Source organism: Eptatretus burgeri, chromosome 6 (genome assembly GCF_056783735.1).
Source record: "Eptatretus burgeri isolate ZD-2024b chromosome 6, Ebu_testis_v1, whole genome shotgun sequence".
In the NCBI taxonomy this organism is placed as follows: Eukaryota; Metazoa; Chordata; class Myxini; order Myxiniformes; family Myxinidae; genus Eptatretus; species Eptatretus burgeri.
This window is the reverse complement of record NC_140966.1, coordinates 106,019,810-106,042,309: the sequence shown is the minus strand read 5'-3', so window position 1 is coordinate 106,042,309 and position 22,500 is coordinate 106,019,810. Positions and strand designations below refer to the sequence as shown.

The following is a 22,500-nucleotide window of genomic DNA, read 5'->3' as shown; positions in this document are numbered from 1 at the left end:
TATCCCTGTGTCGTAAGAGGCGACCAGTGTTGCGTCAGGAAGGGCATCCGGCGTAAAACCTATGCCAAATCAGTATGCGGATCATAACGGATGATCCGCTGTGGCGACCCCTAACGGGAGCAGCCGAAAGACGAACAACACACACACACACACACACATATATATATATATATATATATATATATATATATATATATATATATATATATATATATATATATATATATATACATGCTTTAGTTCCATTATATGAAGATATCTATACTTTCCTCTTACTGACATTCCTATGAATGGTTGCCCATCGTTTTGCTGTAAATGATTATGCTTGAGGTCTCTATTGATTTATTGTGACTTCCCCACCTCCCCCATTGTTTTTATCTGATTTCTCATTGAGTGGTCAGTATGTGAAGTGCTGATGAACATGTTGGTGGACAAGGGAAGAATGATAGCTTCAGTTTGATTTGAAAATGCCTGAAGAACAATGCAATTACAAATCTTTACAGGTTGATAAAGTTAAGATTGACGAATCTCAAAAAACATTCCAGGAAACTCCCAAAGTTCCAGGATAGGTGATTCACACCATCAGCGATTAAAGTGCGAAAATTTGGGAGGCTCGGGTGGAAAAAAAAAAACATAAAAAGGGCGTAAAATGAGACTTTGAAAGGGAGGGTTGCAAGCGAATTGTACCCGCTGGCTGTATCACTCTCCACATTGCCAAGATGATAGTAAATCAAGTATTCACCAAAATGAGGGAAAATAATTGTTCACTCAGCTTGTTCGGCAGCTGCAGAAATGCTGGTTAAACTTTTCCTTCATTTGAAGGAAGAAAAGGATCCAAAACAAAAACAAAACATGCTTCTCGGTTCAGAGACCAGGAGAAGCACAGATGGCATATGAGAGGAAAGCATTATAAAAGTGATGCAATGTGCTGTTTTTGTGGGATGTGAAGCAGGCAGGAAAAAAAAATGGAAGGTTGGCTTGTGGTAAGGAAGTGTGGGGAAAGGGGGGGGCAGAGGTAGGGGTTTCAGACAGCGGTTGCACTGTTCTGACCTTTGCGGTGCTAGCCTTCTGATGGCTGCCTATCACTCGCCGCCGGAGGGGCTTGAGAGGGCTGCCAGCAGTTTGCTCTGGGGACCTGAGGCAATAGGCAAGGAAAAAAGTGAGGGAAAAGGCAGCAGTGAATGGAGGGCTGTGGGGGGTGGAGGGAGTGGTGATGCTGGAGACAGGAAGGCAACTTGAAAACAAACAAACAGACAGACAGACAGACAGACAGACAGACAGACGGACAGACAACCAAACAAACGGACACAAATGCAATACCCTCTCTGAATTATTCGGTGAAGGTAATAAAATAAAGTGAAAAAACAAATGAGGACAAAGAGGAATACTAAATGAAGGTGATGGATCGTGGGTGGCAAGGAAATAATTAAAAAAACAAAATGGACAGTTAAGCAGCAGGAAGCGAACAAAAGACAATGTCAGAAATGGGAATGGGAAAGACCAGAAGGGAGGAGGAGGAGGAGATATGTATAATTATTGAGCTTTGTGAAGATTTAGGAGGAGGAAAGTGGATGAAAGATGTAGGTGGGTGAAAGGTACTGGGAAATGGTGGGTGGAGTGAGAGTGGGAAGGGGGCAGAAAATGAGCAAAAGAGGAAAGCAGAGGTGAATGGGTATCGGTTTCACAGCGAAGGGACACGAGATGTTTGCTGCATCACAAGATGACAACAAATTAAGTTTCGCTGGCCTGGTTTTAAGATGAGACTTTCACCTGGACAGATGATGCTGTACAAAAGCTGGAGCACCGGGAGTTCATTTTGATCACGAGGTTGTCGGCCATATTGGTTTACATCATTCTGTATGATAGTTAACTGCACGGCTTCCCACAATCGGCAAATGAGAGGAATAAAATAAGACAACAATGATGATGAAGAGGACAGGACAAGGATGACAAAGATGTGGACAAAGAAGAAGATGAAGAAGAATGTAGTAGAAAAATAACAACTGCATCTTGGTGTTGAACTAAATATCCTTTTGTTTCTGCATGCATTCCAATAACAATGCACCACAATCACTGCTCATGCCTTGTACAAGCTGTGGCTCACAAAAATGTTTGGAAAAGTGAAAGAGGAGTTTCAACCACGATCCTGAGTTCTGAGGAATATCAGCAAAGGGGAATCATGAAGAAAATGCACAAAGTTAATCCTCAATTTTACCGCTTTAACAAAATCACATGGACGTGGTATCGATTACGAGCAAATCAGAGGGCGATTCGACGTGTCACGGACGGATATCTGGGAGTGTGGGAGGCGCTGCAGGTCATTTTGGCTCCACTTTTTCAGATGAATGTTTTTAAAGTTTTGAAAAAAATGTGCCAGAGAGAAAAAGAGTGATCAAAGAAGAGAAAATTAAAAAGGCAAAGGGAGGAACAGTAAAAATTAAGAATGGTATGAAAAGAAAGACGAACGGGCAGCGGTCGGAAGACGGAGAATTCTCCTTGGCTCTCCAGGGTATGACGGTTGGATTGTTTGTCATAAACATCAATTGCTTGCTGGAAGTATGCAAACAAATTTCTGTGAAACGATTGAAGCAAGAAACTGTGACGTGTCAATCAATGTCATCGCACCAAATGATCTTGCTCCAGGACACAAAATTCCAGTTCACATGCCTGGCATCATACCCAGCAGGCTGTATTATGTTGGGGGGTGATAAAAGGGCATCTTATTGGTCTTCTGACTTTGGAACCTGCAGCACAAAGTCCATTCCAGACCGTTCCAGCAAATAACCACTGAGGGGTAGTCATTCATGACACAACACCTTGTACTTGTGGCAGAAGTCATACGTCTGACAAGCCCGATCGAAGGCGCATTTTCTCTATTAGAAGTCACCCTGGGTCGTGCGGATTGACGCCTGTCTCCATCATTGGTTTGCTGATGTTTGCAGACCAATCTGTGGCTGACAGTCCGTTGAGAGCTAAGTTGACATCCAATTTTCCTGTCGGACATCCCTACAATTACTCATGACAAAAATTTGCCATCTTTGGTATTGAGTAAATCTTATACAGGCCGTAGTAACACACTCCGCCAATGGAAGTGCACAATCGTATCATTACCTTGACCAGAAAGTAGTGTTTTTTTTTTTCTTTTCAAGTTGATACCACTAATGTGATGACTTTTTAACCATGTGTGACATTTTACCTCTGGTTTAGGTAAGTTACTTTGGTACTATCATTATTAAATTGATAATTCAGGTTTGTCACTAATATATATATATATATATATATATATATATATATATATATATATATATATATATATATATATATATATATATATATATATATTGTCTGTCTATCTGTCTGCCCTGTCGTTTGTCTATCCCACCCTGAAACATGGAAATGCTCCTCGAAAAGGAAAAAAAATTAAGTAAAAGTATCTTCAAATTAATCAAAAAATATATACAGTATAACCTCCCATTTTTGAGCTCTTTCAACCAATGCAAGAATAAAATGCTTCCATTTGTTTCTTTTTTATATCGTGGAATTTTTATCACACGCTTCTGCGAGTTAGTTTTAACTCGCAACTTATTCCTCAGACATTTGATCATATGGGTGGAAAAGAGTCAAGAAATAAAGCATGACAGTGATACAAAAATTACACAATTAAAAAAAAATCATTTCCAGTGCCTTCAGAAAGTATTCGTACACCTTGAATTTCTCACGTTTTGTTGTGTTACAGCCTGAATATAAAATAGATTAAACCTGATTATTTTGTCACCGATCTACACACACAAATTACCCCATCATGACAAAGTGAAAACATGTTTTTAGAAATTTTTACAAATAAATAAAAAATGAAAAACTGAAATATCTAATTTACATAAGTATTCAGTTCCCTGAGTGAATACTTTGTCAAAGGGCCTTTGGCACAATTCCAGGTTCGAGTCTTCTTGGGTACGTCTGCATCAGCTTTGCACATCTGGATTTGGGGATTTTCTCCCATTCTTCCTTGCAGATTTTGCTCAAGCTCTGTCAAGTTGAATGTTGAGCGTCGGTAAATAGCAATCTTCGGCTTTCCACAGATTCTTAATGGGATTCAAGTCTGGGCTTTCGCCGTTTCATTAAAGGACTTTCACGATCTTGTTCTAAAGCCATTGCAGTGTTGCTTTGGCTATATACTTGGGATCATAGTCCTGTTGGCACATAAATTTTCGCCACAGTCTGTGGTCTTTTGCACTCTGAAGCAGGTTATCCTCAAGGATTAGCCTGTATTTTGCTCCATTCATTGTCCCTTCTATCCTTACATGTCTCCCAGTCCCTGCCGATGAAAAGCATCCCCATGGCATGATGCTGCCACCACCATGCTTCACGGTAGGGATGTTGTTTGATGGGTGATGAGCTGTGCTCGGTTTCCGCCAGACATAGCACTTTGCATTTAGGCCAGAGAGTTTAATTTTCATCTCATCAGACCACATAATCTTTTGCCTCATGCTTTCACATGCCTTTTTGCAAACTCCTGGCGTCCTGTCATGTGCCTTTTTCTCGAGAGTGGCTTCTGTCTGGCCACTCTCCCATAAAGAAAAAGTACTTGCAGTGAATTTTGAGACTTTCAAGTGGTTCGGTGGTGGAAGGGTCAAGCTTTGTTGCCTTTGTCCTGAGTAGTCAGGGTTTTATTTCACAGCTGCCCATCTCAGAGCGAGGGCTTCACTAAAAAGTCAAGCCTATCCAGCCGATTGTGAAAAAGTTTGGCCAGTCCAACGTGCTCTCTCAGCCAGCTATTCCTAACAATTGAGACAGTGATGATGACGACGATGATGACATCGACGACGACGATGATTTTGTGACGTTCAAGAACTTTTAATCGAGCATCAATATATGCATTGGATGTAGGAAATTCAATTGATATACCAGTCTTGCTTACAAGCAGGTTTTGTGAGATGTCATTCAAGGAATTTGTGACATGAGTTGGTTATACTGTATCTTTAAGTGGAATTATTTAAGTGTATAAGATGTAAGGATAGGGTTAAGGGGAGTGTGGACACATTGAGGAATATCACAAGAGAATTGGTGGAATATGAGGGTGAGATGGCATGTTTACCAAATAGTTTATTTGCTTCTACATTTACTCAAGAACAGTCAGGGGAACTTCCAATAGCTGAGAGTATCCTTCACATGGGTAAGCAAGAGCCTTTGAAAGAGATTCAAGTAGGAGTAGAGAAAGTGAAGAAACAGCAAGAAAAATGAAGGGATGATAAACCTCTAGGATTGAAAAATATGCATCCAACAGGGTTGAGGAAAGTGGCAGAGCAAATAAAGCGAGGTCTTAACCGATATCTTTAATAGCTCATTGGAGTCAGGACAGGCACTGGAGGATTGGAGAGTAGCAAATGTAGCATCGTTATTTGAGAAAGGAACCAGAGAGGAATTGGGGAACTATCAACGTGTTACCTTGGATTCAGTTGTTGGGAAGGTGAGGGGGACGTCAATTTCAGGAACAGATAAGAAACCATTTTTTTTTTAAATTTCAAACTAATTTAAGGTGGTCAGCATGGATTTACAGAAGGGATGTCATGTTTAACAAATGTATTGGAGTTATACGAGGCAGTTTCTCATTGGGTGGATATGGAAGTGCAGTGGGTGGAGGAAATCTAAACTTTCAGAAGGCATTTAATGAGGTCCCATCGAGGAAGCTGTTCGGCTAAGGTGAGTGCTTGTGGAGTGGCTGGTAAGGTAGCTATCTGGATTGGAAACTGGATTTGTGATAGGAAGTAAAGAGTGGCTGCATGGTTGGGTAACTAACTGGAGGATGTCTGGCTTGGAGGATGCAAGTGGTAAGGTACCTCAAGGATCAGTACTGGGACTATTATTATTCATAATTGTACACCGCTCCTTCCCAATTCCACATCCAGGCGATGCATGACGTCATCGTTGGGCACCGAAGGAAGGGAGTACTCAGTTTTTACTCCGTTTGTTTTCTTGCTTTCCTTCTTGTTTGTTTGCTTTCTTTCTCTTTTTGTTTGTCAGGGCAATATCTCAGCCATCCTTTCAGCTAGAAAGCTGGAATTTGGGGACAAAAATGATGATGTGCTTTGGAAAAATGCTATTTTTAATTTTTTGGGGGATTAATCAATCAATTGCTTACTTAATTATTATCGATTCACGAATTAATTATTTATTTTCTTTCCCATCTGGCCAATATCTCAGGCACCTTTTGAGCGAGGAAGCTGCAAATTGGACATGACGGTGAACAAGTGATTTGGTGACAAAAGGTATTTTTGATTTATTGATTAATCAATTAATCGATTAATTATTCATTTTTCGATGAATTACTTAATTTTTAAAAAGTTACAGATTCAGATGAAACAGTGGTGGTTTTGGTATGCCATTCGCCAATTGATTAAGAAATTTAATTATTTTACGATTATTATTTATTTCAATTATGCAATTAACCAATCAATAATTGTACACCTCTCCCTCCCAATTCCATCTCCATGTGCTGCACGGCGGCATTGCCAGGTGCCGAAGGCACCCCGGCGATGTCGCGTGCTGGAGGATTTATTTATTTATTTGGCATGGAGGTGGTGTACTTTGAATGTACCTCTACTTGTTTATCTATCTATAATTCCAGCAATCTCTGTGTGTGTGTGTCTGTGTGTCTGTTACCTCTGTTTCTCAACAACCACTGGTCCGATGTAATTGAAACTTGCCAGGTATATTGCTGGGGACGTGAGTATGTGCCTTTTCAAGGTTTGATATTAATCGGACAAGTGGTTCCCAAGTTATGGCCATTTATTTACCAAACCAATGACAGGACACGTTGCTGCGTAGGCGTGGCCGATGGGGAAAGGGCGCCATTTAGTTACCAATGACAGGACATGTTGCTGCGTAGGCGTGGCCGTTGGGGAAGAGATCCTCAGCCGCATTCCCCATTAAGGCTTACAACGTACAGACTTCTGGATAGTGATGACTTACTGTATTCTAATAATTTCTCGATTTCTTATGCGCATTTATAGATAAACACAATGCCCCAATCCAGTCATTGTTTATGAGAGCGAAGGAACGGCCTGCATGGTTGTTTGAAAGTTTTTTTTTTTGCACGTACGGCCATGCACGTATGGGCACGCGAAAGCGAAGGAAAGGCCTGTGTGGTTGTTGTTTCTGGCACACGGTTTGAAAGTTTTTTTTTACATGTACGGCCACGCACGTATGGCCACGCACATACGGGCATGCGAGAGTGACGGAATGGCCTGTGTGGTTGTTGTTTCTGGCACGCGGTTTGAAAGTTTTATTATTATTTTTTTTTTGCACGTACGGCCACGCACGTATGGGCACGCGAAAGCGAAGGAACAGCCTGTGTGGTTGTTGTTTCTGGCACACGGTTTGAAAGTTTTTTTTTACACGTACGGCCACGCACGTATGGCCACGCATATGCGGGCATGCGAGAGTGAAGGAATGGCCTGTGTGGTTGTTGTTTTTGGCACGCGGTTTGAAAGTTTTATTATTATTATTTTTTTGCACGTACGGCCACGCACGTACGGGCACGCGAAAGCGAAGGAACGGCCTGTGTGTTTGTTGTTTCTGGCACACGGTTTGAAAGTTTTTTTTTTACACGTACGGCCACGCATGTATGGCCATGCACATACGGGCACGCGAGAGCGAAGGAACGGCCTGTGTGGTTGTTGTTTCTGGCACGCGGTTTGAAAGTTTTATTATTTTCTTTTTTTTGCACGTATGGCCACGCACATACGGGCACGCGAGAGTGAAGGAACAGCCTGTGTGGTTGTTGTTTCTGACACGCGGTTTGAAAGTTTTATTATTATTTTTTTTGCACGTACGGGCACGCGAGAGCGAAGGAACGGCCTGTATGGTTGTTGTTTCTGGCACGCGGTTTGAAAGTTTTTTTTTTCTCGTACGGCCACGCACGTACAGGCACGCACTTTTATTACTGATTTGGATAGTGCACTTATTACTGATTTGGATCCTTCCCGACATCTTTGTTCTTTGTTCCTTTCATACTTCTTTCTAATTTTTTTTTTATAATTCTCTTTATTCATTCTAATTCTTGCTTCTTCTTCTCTTTCATCTTTTTTACTCTCTATTTCTCTCTTTTGTTATCGATCTTTGTAAGGAGAAATGAATTCTTGCAGGAAGTTTTCTGAAAGCCTCACTTGGCTGTGATTGGGTGGGTTTGAGGGTTGTGGAGCAGCGGCTGAAACCCAAATCCTATCCAGGTTCCTCCTGATGACTCCTTCTTTGCTCTTTACTTATTCGGGTTCTTTCTTGGTCTTCCGTTTGATTAAGAGTCAGCCTAATTAATTTGCAGAGGACACAAAGCTTTGTGATAAGGTAGATAACAAAGAGGGGGTGATCAGATTAGGGAAAGTCAAGATACTTTCATACATTGGGCAAAATCCTGGCAGATGCAATTTAACATAAATAAATGTAAGGTGCTGTGGTGAGTAAGAATAATGAAAATAGAGATTGTATAATACAAGGGGCAATGTTGGAGTGTGTCACACAGGAGAAGGACCTGGGGGTGGTAACAGATATGGGGGAGTGGATGGTAGGGGAGGGGGAGTAAGCAGACAGGACAATGACAGGCAGCTATAGGTCAAGCTCACAGGGATTTACATTGTATCTGTAGGGGGATAAATTATAAATCAAGAGGTGCTTTCAACACTGTATAGAAATTTAGTTAGGCTTCATCTAGAATACCATGTGCAGTTTTGGTCATCACTTCTGAGGAGGGACATAGTTATCGTAGAGATGGTGCAGCATAAGGCTAATACATCGATTCTGGAGTTATCTATGCTAAGCTTATGAGAAACTGTTAAAGGAGACAGGACTTTATACGTGAGAAAATAGGCAATTACAAAATTATGTGTCAGAGGTGTTTAAGACAATGAAAGGTGTGGATAAGATAGGAGTAGTGGAGTTTTTCAGAAGAATGGGCAGTGTTAGGAGCAGGTGCCAAAGCCTGAGGGTAAAGAAGATGAGAGTTATGACAGTAATAAGGCAGGGGTCTTTCTGTCAGAGAGAAAAAGTTAATGCATGGAGTGGTCTCCCGAGAAAGGTAGTGACAGCAGAGGTGCTAGATAGGTTTAAATTGGAATTAGATAGGTTATCGAGATGCATTGGAGAGACAGCAGTGGAGTGATATTGGCATGGCTTGTAGATAGCTTGTGTGTGGATGGGTGATGGATTCTGGGGTTGGTGTAGCACAGGAAGGATGGGCCAAATGGCCTCCTCCTACATCAAAGTTCATTGCATGTGTATGTATCCTTGTATGCATCTTTGTGACATTTCATGCTGCAATGGCTTCCAGCCTTTAAAACATAGTAACCAAATCATAAAGAAACTATTTAAAAGAAATCGTAATATGAAGAGGTGTGCAACATTTCAGGTTTCTGGAACTGTACCGCAGCGATACGTCATATCTGCAATGTTTCTTTGTAACTGCTTGTTACGTTTCCAGATCATCCTTGTGAGATGTAGATCAATGAAAAGCTTTAGCTAGCTTCCGAATGCAAAGTGTTTCAGAGTTTTTGTGTTCAGAGAGAGAGACAAACACTGACACAAGAGCGAGGCAAACACATCCTGGGCAGTGGTTACACTAGAGGTGAAACATACAGCAGGAGGATGATGGACGATGACGACGATGTTGAGGAACCAGAAAAATAAAGTGAATAAGTAAGACATTCATAATCAGGAGAATGAACGAGAGGAAGACCTGAAAAGTGTGAGGTGAGGAAGTAGGCCCAGGTCAGCAAGTGGGCTGAGGCCACATCCCTCATGTCCAGAATCAAACAGGGCTTCCTGGTCCAGCAGTTGCAGCAGCAGTTTGCGAGCAGCACGGCCAGCAAATGCCGTGCCGTGGTTGATGCTGTGGAGCTTGGGCTTTGGATGCAATGTGGAGAAAAGCACAATATAAACAAATCAACTTCAACTGGAATCTGAGTAGCAGAGGTGAACGAGTCATCTATTTAGTATGTAAGCAAAATGGCAGAATCAAGGGAGGCACAAAGCTGGGCAGTGGTCACACTAGAGGTGAAATGGGATGGGATGGTTTCTCTGTATGTAACTTTAACATGGGGACTGAAAATTCATTTCTCAGCTTCTACTGGAAGAAATTGGCTGCAAACTTCAGAAATAAATCCTGTGAACGTCGAGGAAATATATTCCAACTTTCAGCAACGTCCATTTCGGAATTCTTGAGGTTTTTTAAAAAATGAAAAACCTTGAAAATCATGTTGGTGTCTGTCAGTCTGTCAGTCTGTCCGTCCGTCCGTCCGTCCATCTATCCGGCTGCCGGAAATGTGTTGCGCTCATATCTCAAAGGCTATTCATTGAAACGAGCTGAAACTTGGAATATAAATTGGACAATATGTCTAATTAATGGCTTTTGAAACAAATTCCACCTCAGTGCAATAGTTTTTGCTCATTAGCTATTCGCTTGAGCTCTGTTGTTGTACAGTACAAGTATGCAATGTCGGTGTTGTTAGAAGCAGAGACTCCTGCAGCAATCAAGGGAAGCATGAAGCACCCTCCCTTGATATGGAATGGATTATCTGTATGAAATTTTAACACAGGGACTGAAAATTCCTAATGGGGGTGGGGTCGCCCCCCAAAATAAGTATTTGCTTTCTTCTCCAAAACCAAACACACAACTTTGATGAAACTTGACCACAACCTTCATCACCCATGATATTCTTGGGGAAAATGCCAAGGATATGGTATGTGCCATGTGGCAAACTAGTGAAAAGAAGGGACATTCCATGGCTTGTGGAAAATGCAAAACAATAGAAAATAAGGCACATTCAAAAAAATCTCTTGTGTGCATGCTGTACTACCCTTGTGGTCTGAGGAGTAACCAAGTAATGCTCCAGAAAAGATCATATAAAGGGGCACCCTACAAATATCCGTTAAAACCCTTCAGTACGTAAAATCATTTGTTCCTTGAAAACAAAAACCCATGAGACAATGTACATTGTGTGATTAATTTGTTTAAAAAATTGGCGCTCCTTTATATGAACTTTTTTTTAGAGAATTACTTGGTTCGTCCGAAGAACACAATGGTAGTAGAGCATTGCAATAAGATTTTTTTGAATGGGCCTTATTTTCTATAAGCCATGGAATGTCTCTTCTTTTCAATTGTTTTCCACATGGCACATACCATATAAAGGAGCATTTTATATGCCTGTGTGTGTGTGTGTGTGTGTGTGTGTGTGTGTATGTGTGTGTCTCCTCCATAACTCCAAAGCCATGAAACTTAGCAGCCTGAAACTTTGCATGCATACGAAGGGAACTCGAAGAAAGGGCGTGAATGAAAATTGGGTGTTTGGGTTAATTAAAACACCCCTTTTGAAGATAACGAATTGGCTTATTTAATTATATCCTATATCAGGGGCATCCTTGGTCACCTTGCTCTCTATGGAGTCTTACGGCATAGCCTGGTTTTACTCGCTGGGGTCTGAAGCCGCCATGTTTTTTGGCCTGCTCAACCATGCCCTGACTTGGAACAGGCCACAACGATTTCTTCATCACAAATTTTATTCTGTTCACTTTCCTCACTCATATTATCAAATGCCTGATCATCATACGAACAAATCGCTGGATACATTGCAATGCTTATAAACGCCTGGAGATGCCAACGTTTGTGGCTTTATATCATTTCCGCACATGCCATAACCTCGATTATCTCTTAAACGATGCCAAATTACAAAATTTAAGCTCCAGAATTGAAATCAGTAGCAGTTCCGACTGCTAAAGAAGTGTTCATTTGTCCAATTCGGACAACCAGTTGAATCTGGAGAAACAACGTGTGCTTGAATATAAGCACAAATGAAAAATAAGCGCACAAAGCCTCCCAATTTCATTTCATCTTTAAAAAATAAGCGCATATAAAAACCGTCATCGTAAGGCTTTGAAAACTGAAAATATTATCAACTCAAGCACGAAAGCGTTTCGTGTTTTATTGCTGCATAAACTTCAAGTCTGAATTTCTTACACATCTGGAACTGGTACTTACAAGAGTTGTACATTCAAAACAACGTTATTCATCAAGGGTGTTTTATGACAAGGGTTGTAAAAGGGTGCTTTATGACAAGGGGGTTTTACGACGTTTTACGACCCTTTAGGATAGAGTCGAAAAACAATGTTTTCCATCACAATCAAAATGGACACGGCAGTGAAGCGTCGATCATACACCCGTGAAAAGAAGATTAAGGTTATCACATTTTACAACTCTTGTACGAACCAGTACCAGACGTGTAATGAATTCGGAATCAACACGAGGACTTTGATGTGAATGGCGAAGAATGAGGAAATAATTGTTCAGAGTGCGAAAGGTTCGAGGAAGCTAGGGAGGAGAAGATGGGCCTTTTACCCAGACATGGAAATTGAACTTGCTGCAAAGTTTAAACGGATACGTGCTCGAGGACTGAAAGAAAGTGTATTTAGAATTTGTTTCCGAGATACACACAATTCAAATTTAAATTATGTAAAAACTGACATTGATGCAGTCAATCTAAAGAACATTTTCAACTATAAGCACATGTCATGGATTTTGAATGTAAGCAGAGATGCAAAATAAACTCATGTGTGCTCTACTAAATCTAAAAATAGGTGCATATGCTTATTGTCCAGATTCTACTGCATTTGATATCATCATACCTACGAATTGCTGGATACATTGCAATGCTTATAACCGCTTGGAGACACCAGCATTCGTGGCTTTATTTCATTTCCGCACATTCCATAACATCGAGAATCTCTTAAACTAAGCCGAATTTCAAAATTTAAGCTCGACAATTGAACTTAGCAGCGGTTCCATCTGCTAAAAAAAGTGTTAATTTGTCCAAGCAGACGTATTTGATATTTCAGTTATCTCCGGGAGGTGTGTTTAATATTACGGTTTGGAGATTGCTAATCGCGTGCCAAGCGAGCCGTTCCTTATCAACCATTTGTTGGAGTGCTTAAACCATTTGGTGAGCGCTCTACAATATTCGCACTGAATACTGTCGATACTATACATATATATATATATATATATATATATATATATATATATGTATATATATATATATATATATATACGTATATATATATATATATATATATGTATATATATATATATATATATATATATATATATATATACGTATATATATATATGTATATATATATATATATATATATATATATATATATACGTATATATAGACATATATCTTCTTCTTCTTCTTTCGGCTGGTCCCGTTCGTGGTCGCCACAGCGGATCATCCGTATGATCCGCATAGTGATTTGGCACATGTTTTATGCCGGATGCCCTTCCTGACGCAACCCTGGTCACCTCTTACGGCACAGGGATATGGTACATCTATTTTAACCGGGGTATACACCGGCCCAGTACACTGGTACTCATTTCGCCGACCTCGGAAGGATGACAGGCTGAGTCAACCCCCTGGTGTATTAATTCAGTGGCCCAACGGGAATTGAACTCAGGACCTTTTGGATCCCAAGCCGCTGCCGTAACCACTGCGCCAACACCAGGCTTCCATATAAAGAAATATATAGACAAATATATAGACATATATATATATATATATATATATATATATATATATATATAGACATATATATATAGACATATATATATATATATATATAGACATATATATAGACATATATATATAGACATATATATAGACATATATATATAGACATATATATATATATATATATATATATATATAGACATATATATATATATATATATATATATATATATAGACATATATAGACATATATAGACATATATATATATATATATATATATATATATATATATATATATATATATATATATATATATATATATATATATATATATATATATATATATATAGACATATAGCTTGGTGTTGGCGCAGTGGTTAGGGCAGCGGCTTGGGATCCCAGTGTCCTGAGTTCAAGCGCCGTTGGCTGCTGAATTAACACCAGGGGGTTGACTCAGCCTGTCATCCTTCCGAGGTCGGCGAAATGAGTGCCAGTGTACTGGTCCCGGTGTATGCCCCGGTTAGAATAGGTGTACCATATCCCTGTGTGTCGTAAGAGGCGACCAGGGTTGGCGTCAGGAAGGGCATCCGGCCATAAAACATTGCCTCAAGAAAAGCCCAACCCCTGCACAGCAGGGAAAAATGGCTGTAAAAACGGTCATTTTATATATATAGACATATATATATATAGACATATATATATATATATATATATATATATATAGACATATATATATATAGACATATATATATATATATATATGTCTATATACTAAGTACAGTACGTATTAGCCCCAAACCAGTTGTTTAGAGGGAATTAATGTGATTCATTCGGGCTGCGACGCTTTGAGATAGCCGTTTTTCTGTTCTATCTTTATTTTGAACCAACCACGTCTCAACCGCCATAACCATCAACCCACCTCCGATAAACCCTCCACCACCCTCACCTCTCTCCTTCTATGGCCGTTCCCGCGCCACCAGTGAACACTGAGCGTCGGGCTGTCTTGGGCTCGTTCAAGATACGCACCGAGCCGCGAGTGCAAATAGCGGCCTTTCCGAGGGAGAATTCGGATCAAGAACGCTACACACCCACTTCTGATCCGTCCAATTAGCAAGCGTGGCTCTGCCCCCGAGGTCATTCTGATCCGGAAATTTGCATAATGTTTTCTCCTGCCGGCCTATAAAACAGCAAGCGCAAGGCAAATCGTGGAAGAGTCAGTTTTTGGTTGTAGGGCAGAGTGTGGCAGCGGCAGAGTGTGGCAGAGAGTGGAGTCAGTTGGCGAAGTGATCGAGTTGGGTTCTGCAGTCAGCTGAGGAGAGTTGTGGGAAGAGGCCAAGGAGCTCGGGTCCGAGGCGAGAAGGACGGCGGTCGGCGACGAGGTCGCGGTGGGAGATCGCTCGTCGTGGGACCCAAGCCAGCCAGCCATTCTCCCTCCCCCAGGGCATCAACAATTCCCCCTTTACCCCCGTGCTGAGATAGTGCAACAAAGGGGGCCCCATTCCCACCCCACTCCAAACGTCGTGCCAACGAAACCCGCCAAGGAGCACAGAGTCGGGGCATAGCCACGCGGCCACATCTGCGGCTCGTCCGCCAACGCGTCACGAGGACGCAGGTAGGACCCACCCGGTGTCGCGGACCTGGCCGCTCCTTCAGGTTACGCGCGCATATTGGCCTACAGGCCCATCTGCCCCCTTGTCTATGAGGGTGGCTTCTTTCCTTTGCTTTTGAGTAAATGTGTGTTGGCGCCGTCTGTAAAGTTGAACTGTGTAAGTGTTGCCGTGTGTGCGCGTAGTGGGTAGTAACTCTGCGTCGTTGTTTCTTTTGTTGTAACTGCTACATGTGCATTTTGACTGTTTGGCTGTATATGTGTGCTCTCCGTGTGTCGTGTAATAAATGTGCATTGTGTGAACTGTTTTCCCGTTTCGCTTCGTCTTTTCTTCATTGACCCTCCATCCTGCTTCACATAAAGGGTTCGTAGTGGGCTTAATATGCCCGATAATTAATTAATCGGAACCGTCGAGGCTGACGATAACACCGCTCGGTTATCCCGATAGCACGGAACGGACCGCTTAAGCGGTTCGTGTCCGGAGTCGGCCTGCGGCGAGGTACGATCGCCCGGTCGACCATCCGCGCAGGTACTTAGGTAGATCGAATTTGGTGAGCAACCCTATCCTGCGCGGGTGGGCAATTGGCACGGTCGTGGTCGGGTTAAACCCCCACCTGTGACTAGATCCCGGCGTTGTTCCGAGAGGGTCACGACAGAATTGTCCGTTCCATGGGCGAGGCGGCCGCCATTTGAGTCGAGCGGCCGATCGCACGCCAGCGGGCGCGAATTCACAACACTGGTGTCCGGGAGTGGGATTCGAATCCCTCCCGCCTCCAAGCTAAATTCACGGGGAATCGGCTCAGGGGTGAGTGGAGCAACCCCCGATTCCCTCCAAATTACGAGCAATTTAAGTTGGCCCCTTACGAAAAATAAGATGGAGTCTCAAGGTGAGCGGGAGCCGGGGGTATTCGAAATGGATTCAGAATGTGTTGAATCCATGGTCCAGGATGAAATCCCCATGCAGGAAATGCTTGTTGTACAGGACGAACTTCTTCCCCAACTGAACCCAGAGCCCGAAATGGGCACGGCGGTAGCCGCGGCGTATGACACCTCCCGTACCCCCTCTCCACCAAAACCCCCCGATCCTTGCCGAATCGGCTCAGCCGAGCGCACCCGACATGGCCCAGCTATGCGCCATGCTGGCGGGAATGAACGCAAATATGCAACAAATGCAAAGCGGAATGAACACAAATATGCAGGCAATGAATGCCAAGATGGAAGAAATGCGGGGTGAGATGCAGAACATGGGCCGAAGCTTGCAGGCGGGCATGAAGGCAACAGCAGCGGAGCTCAAAATGGCGACGCCACGTGTGAGAGCGAATGAGCTGGAGGGGAGTGCAACGGCTGTCAGGCCCGCGGTGAAGGCGGGAACAAAAAAAATAATTCGGGAGACGTGTTGGGCGAGGGTCGTGACAGAGAAAGTGACGGTGACCGAGAGGGGAAAATTAAATGGGGTGACCGAAACGTGTGAGACGAGACACGAGGTGACGACAAAGGAAATAAAAATAGTGGAGACAAGGGAGATAAGGGAAGAGACGGAAATAACAGAGACATGGGAGGTAGAAACGGTAAAGGAGAGACTGCATGATAAAGACGGGGTTAAAGGAACGGAGCACACACACACAGAGGTAGTGGAGGATAATGGGGGTGAGCTCGCAGAACATGTAGGGACCCGGTGCGAGCAGTTGGATAGCCTCCTTCGGGAACGGAGGGAGCCGCTATGCTCCATTGAAGCGAGTCACGACCAGGTGGGTTCGGTCGTGCTTCGCGAAGTTGAGGGGACGGGTGCTGTGGACAGGTGCACGGAGAGCTTGGGGGGTATCGAGGCCCCGGAACCCATTGTGGTGGCGCGAGTCCCCGGTGTGATTGTCCCCAGTGTGCTTGTCCCGGTGTGTGTGGTGCAAGGTGTGAGTGCGCCCCCGTGTGTGGAAGCGATCCCGTGTGTGAGTGGTGTGGTGTGTGTGAGGGAAACGGCACGAGTGAGTGAGCGGCCAAGTGCAAGGGAGACCGTGTGTGTGAGAGAGCGGTATGTAAGGGAGATGTCGGTCGGCATGTGTGAACATGCAGCCGCGTCTCCCGGGGTGAGTTTAATGGAGTGGAGTCTGGGCATCGTAACACGCAGGTGTGCGTGGTTTGAATGGCGACGACAACGACAATTGAGAGACAGGGGCCGAGTTGCAGCCGTAGTTGCTTCGGGAACCGTGCTGGGTTTACACAGCAGCGAGCGTGCGGTCTGTGCTATGCAACGCACGAGGCCGCCACGTGCTCGCTTGCGGGAGTGAAGCTTGGTCCGGAAACGCCAGCGGTGGATGTTGCCGATCCCGTGAACGGACAAAGTTTAGGCAGGATTTCAGATTCGGACCGGATGGGTTCTCCACGAGGGCGTGTGCGTTAAGCTCCGACGGGCAGAGCACATGTGTTCGTGTGGGGAACCCCTCGAGACGTGAGGCTTGTGTTTTTTTTATGCGCCGGGTGACGTCATGGCACGTGTGGTTGGAATCCGGCAGGAGGGTGAATCCCTGCCGGATGGTACCGTCCAAGAGGGAAGAGGGACGCAAACAGCTGCCATGACGTCACGCCACAGGTGCGCGGCTGTGAATTGCCATGCTGGTGGGCAGGTTGCGAGTTGCCGCGCTGGTGCTGCGCAACAACAAAAAAAAGCAAGCCTCGCTTTCGGGTGAACAGGATTCCCGGGCAAGGGGTGGAAGACCCCATGGTCAGGGCACAGGATGAAACTAGCTAGAGGGAAGGGTGAGCTTAGCTAGACTGGCTTCATGGGGCAGTGGTAAGTCCTCATGGGGCCCGTGGAATGGATTAGGTAGAGGGATGTAGTTCAGATTTAGGATGGGAAAGATGACATTTTGGATTTGAGGACAAAGACAGACTTTGGATGTGTAGCGGGGACGTAGCTTAGCTATGTAGTGTTAAAAGGAACGTGCTATAGTGTAAGGGATGACGTGGGAGCACGAGGTAGTTAGAGGAGGTAGTTAGAAGGATGGCAGAGTTCAGCGGTGTGTGTGTTGAAGAGTTGGTGAGTTGAGTGGAAACATGTGCTTGGTGAGTGAGTGAGGCCAGCGGGTCTGTGTGAATGGAGCGAATGGGGAATGCATGGTGCGATGAGTGATTGGGGGGAGGAGTGACTCCCGCCCAAGGGACCCCGGGGCCAGTGTAAAGTGAGTTTGCTGGGGTAGTTAAATTGACAAAATGGAAGTCGTTTTGCTGTTGGTGGGAGTGTAGGCTCGATACCCATTTGGAGGGGTGCAGGAGCCCTGTTGACGGGTTGGGAGCGTGGCTGCGAAAGGTGAGTATCGCTGAGTGGGTACCCCGGGCACCAGGTTAGTCGGTCGTAGTAGACCAAGGGCCCATGCGAGGCCGGGATAGCATAGTGGGCACGGGTGCGCCCACATGATGCGGGGGCCCGGGGTGCCGTTAGCCGCGTGGGCAGTGTTGTGGGCACGGGTGACCCGCGGAAAGGGGCCCGGGAAGCCAGCCTGCTACGTGAGCGTTTCAGGGGAGTCGCCAGGGAGGGCACTCCCCGGTGTTTAGGGAGCTGGTAGGCTCGGAGGCAGTGTAGTGCCCGGGGGTGCCATAGCTGGAGAATCAGCAGAGGGTCGTGCCTGCCAAGGGAGCCACGTATCCCAGCCATGAGACCGTGTGAGGGCACGGGAAGAAAATTGGGGGGCGAGGCCCGAAATTGTGAGGACACCAACACAGGCGACGGGAATCTGGGTTGTTAGAACCAATAGTTTAAGCGAGAGGCGCTTGTTGGAAGCCCCGGGGTAATTTAAAGGTAAATGGATAGGGTAGATTAGGAAGTGTACCCCTCCGCACCATCCATCCCTTCGCTCTTGTTGTGGGCCGCTGGACCCACTTTGGGTTAAAGATCGCTGAAGTCTGGGGAGGCCATCCTGAGGATTGAGTTGGGCCTCGGCACAGGACGCTAGCTCTCCCTCATTCCCCTCCGGGAAGGGAACGTAAAGGTTGGGAGTAGGCTAGGAGACTATAGGTTAGCCGAACAAGGACAGTAAAGGGGGTTAGGGGACGATTTATAGTGGGGAAGTAAAAATAAAAACAACAAAAAAAATAAGTTGGGGCTAAATTGGTTTTGACAAATTAAGGGAGTGGGTATAGACAGTGACAGGCAAAGGCGATAGGTGGGAGGGAGACAGGTAGGTAAGTCCGAGCCCGCCTTCTGAGTGGCCAGCACCACAGCACTCCCTCCACCAACCTGCACTGCACGGCGAGAGGCCGGCCAACTTCGTCTGCGGCTGTGCTTCAAGGCCTGTGCCGGTTGGATCGTCCGCCGGCTGTGTTCGCTTGCAGCGGCCCTGTTCTGCAGGCTGTGTTTGCCTGCTGCCTTTGCCATGCCATGCCTACTGCCCTCGTCATTTTGCCCTCATTCAATTTTGCTTTGCCCGCCCCTTGTTCATTGCCATATGCGCCAGGATCACCAAGCAGCAGTTTGCAAGCTGCAAGAACTGTCCTGTTGGCAGCTGTAACACGGGCCTGCAGTGGCGGCCCGTGCGCCGGTTCACCGTTGACTGTTGACTTCTTCTTTTTCCTGCAGAGTCCATTGATCCTGGGCCATGGTTTAGTGTAAAATTTGTAAGTTAAGATGTACTGTACATATGAGTGCGCCCCCCGGCATGTCTGTCTAGCGCCGGCAATTTTATTTAAGTCGTCAGTGAGTGGGTTTGTTTAGTTAGTTACTCAACCCTCAGGTTATTTATTTTGGGGACACTAATACCATGAATGTCGCACTCAGGGATCCGAAGGTAAAACGTACGAGGGGAGAACTACACATGATGGCACACGAGAATTTGACGACTCGGGACGAGTCTGTAAGAAGGGGAGGGGGTAGTGTTACAGCTGTGGAAATTCGCAAACCACCATTCAGGGCCCGTAGGTGAGATAACTCTAAGTACATGTGTAGTTAGCCCCAAACCCGTTGTTTAGAGGGAATTTATGTGATTCATTCAGGCTGCGACACTTTGAGATAGCCGTTTTTCTGTTCTATCTTTATTTTGAACCAACCACGTCTCAACCACCATCACACAATAACCACCAACCACAACGCCGCTTCACAACAACAACGCCAACAACAACAACAATGAGAATCGTTCTACAGAGTAACCATGAAAAATATGCGTTTGCCTCATAACGTCACCAAATGACATCATAATGTCTCAAGCTTGACATACCTAGAAAGCACTCATCGAAGTGTTCACTTTGAGGTACGACACAATATGATTTTAAAAACTTGAAAATTTGACCTTGGGGTCAAATATGTATTACCTGAGGTGCTAACCATGAAGGTCAAGGCCAATCGCCACCAAAAATTAATCAGCTGAGCGCCAGACCATGAACTATATTCCCATGAAGTTTGAAGACGATCCGATCAAAATTACTCAAAAAATAAGGGTTTCGTCGACTCCCCTGATTTGCGACAAAGTGACATTGACCTTTGACCTTGACCTTCAAAATTTTATGCGCTGAAAGGGACCTCTATAGGCCTCTGATATGCGAAGTTACAAAAACTTTCAATGATAACTGTGGTCTGCAGAATTTTTTATACGTGATTACAGACAAACAAAAAAAAACCCAAAAAAAACATACAAGCTGACTAACATACCTTGCAAAAACGATAATAAATACACAGCGATCAAAACATAACCTTCGCAACAAAGTTTGTGAAGGTAACAATGCCTCAATCCAGTCGTCGTTTACATGTACGGGCTCGTGAGAGCGAAGGAATGGCCTGTGTGTTTGTTGTTTCTGGCACACGGTTTGAAAGTTTTTTTTTTTTTTGCCTGTACGGCCACACACCAACGGGCACGCACCTACGGGCCCGCACTAGTACATATAAATGTATTTACATTTGTATACATATTCATATCTATGTACAAATCTATATACATATTCATATATGTACATATATACATATATATATATATATACATATATATATATATATATATATATATATATATATGTATATATATATATATATATATATATATACATACATATATATATATATATATATATATATATATATATATATATATATATATATATTGTTGCGGATAAGGGGTGGGGGGTCTCGCACCCGACTCTTGATAGCCAAATGTTACAGATTCGGCGCCACCCACACCACCGCCGTCTCCAGGGTTTATAATGCCGGCTGGCTCGGCACAGGCCTCAGGTCACGCGTCTTCAATCGCGGTACCAACGTACCCCTGGACCTTACCAGTTGGGGAAATAGACCCCGGTTACAGACTGGTTTTGTCATATGCCGAGCGTTTTCTGCCAGTCTGTAACCATTTTCGTTTTATATACTAATCGAACGGATCGTTCCTCGATGCGACACAAATTAATCCCAAGCGGCAACTTTATACGAATTAGCCAGATTTACTGGGAAACATCGGGGAACAAAACACAAGCAAAGTATTCACGACAATGTTATTAACAATCTATAACCCGTTCTTAACTAGGGAACTACGGATTACGGGTTTCGAGGGGGTCCCCACCGAGATAAGCCTTAAAGGAGATGCAGAGAAGACATAGACAGCATGCAGACAAGACAGAGTACTTGGTGATGTTTCATGGATGAGAGGAAAGTGTCAAAAGCACGAATGTTGCTCGTAACAAGCCGATGTCCACGGATTCGTGCCCCAAGCTTGAGCACGCCGCGTGGCAAAATGGAGCTCGTCCTCCTTCGTCACACCGCTCACGCACACGGCCTCCAAGCATTCAGACCCTGCCAGGTCGACTGCACCAGACCGTCAGGTCGATGATGGGTTTCAGCTGGTTTCTCACAAGGTCCAGCATACAAGTACAGGCCTGGCCTGTTCACCAGACAAGACCAAATCAAGGTGCCGGGCTCCAGCAGTCTGGGTCCATGGGATTCCAAGACATCGTCGAGCCGTGAGGTGAGTAGGGACAGTCAGAGGCTCCATTGTTTCTCGCTTGCCTTCCCGGCGCATGCTCGCCTCGAAGCCCGACTGCTCATCCAGCAGATCGCGCCTCGACACCCGTGGTTTCTCTCTTGCCTTCCCCGCGCACGCTCACCTCGAAGCCCGACTGCTCAACAAGCAGATCGCGCCTTGACACCCGTCGTTTCTCTCTTGCCTTCCCGGCGCACGCTCGCCTCGAAGCCCGACTGCTCAACCAGCAGATCGCGCCTCGACACCCGTCGTTTCTATCTTGCCTTCCCGGCGCACGCTCGCCACAAAGCCCGACTGCTCAACCATCAGATTGCGCCTCGACACCCGTCATTTCTCTCTTGCCTTCCCGGCGCACGCTCGCCTCAAAGCCCGACTGCTCAAGCATCACATCGC

General features: G+C 44.6%; 1 protein-coding gene across 1 annotated transcript in view; it reads right to left on the bottom strand.

Annotated features, from left to right (window-relative positions):
* The window catches only part of PARPBP (PARP1 binding protein), a 266,632-nt gene that overhangs the window by 50,604 nt on the left and 193,528 nt on the right, over positions 1-22,500 (bottom strand). The window contains exons 8-9 of the mRNA XM_085886544.1: positions 9,728-9,894; positions 1,051-1,135 (exon numbers count right to left, since the gene is read on the bottom strand). Coding sequence (XP_085742670.1) covers positions 1,051-1,135; positions 9,728-9,894 — 252 coding nt within the window. The remainder of the gene's footprint in view (positions 1-1,050; positions 1,136-9,727; positions 9,895-22,500) is intronic.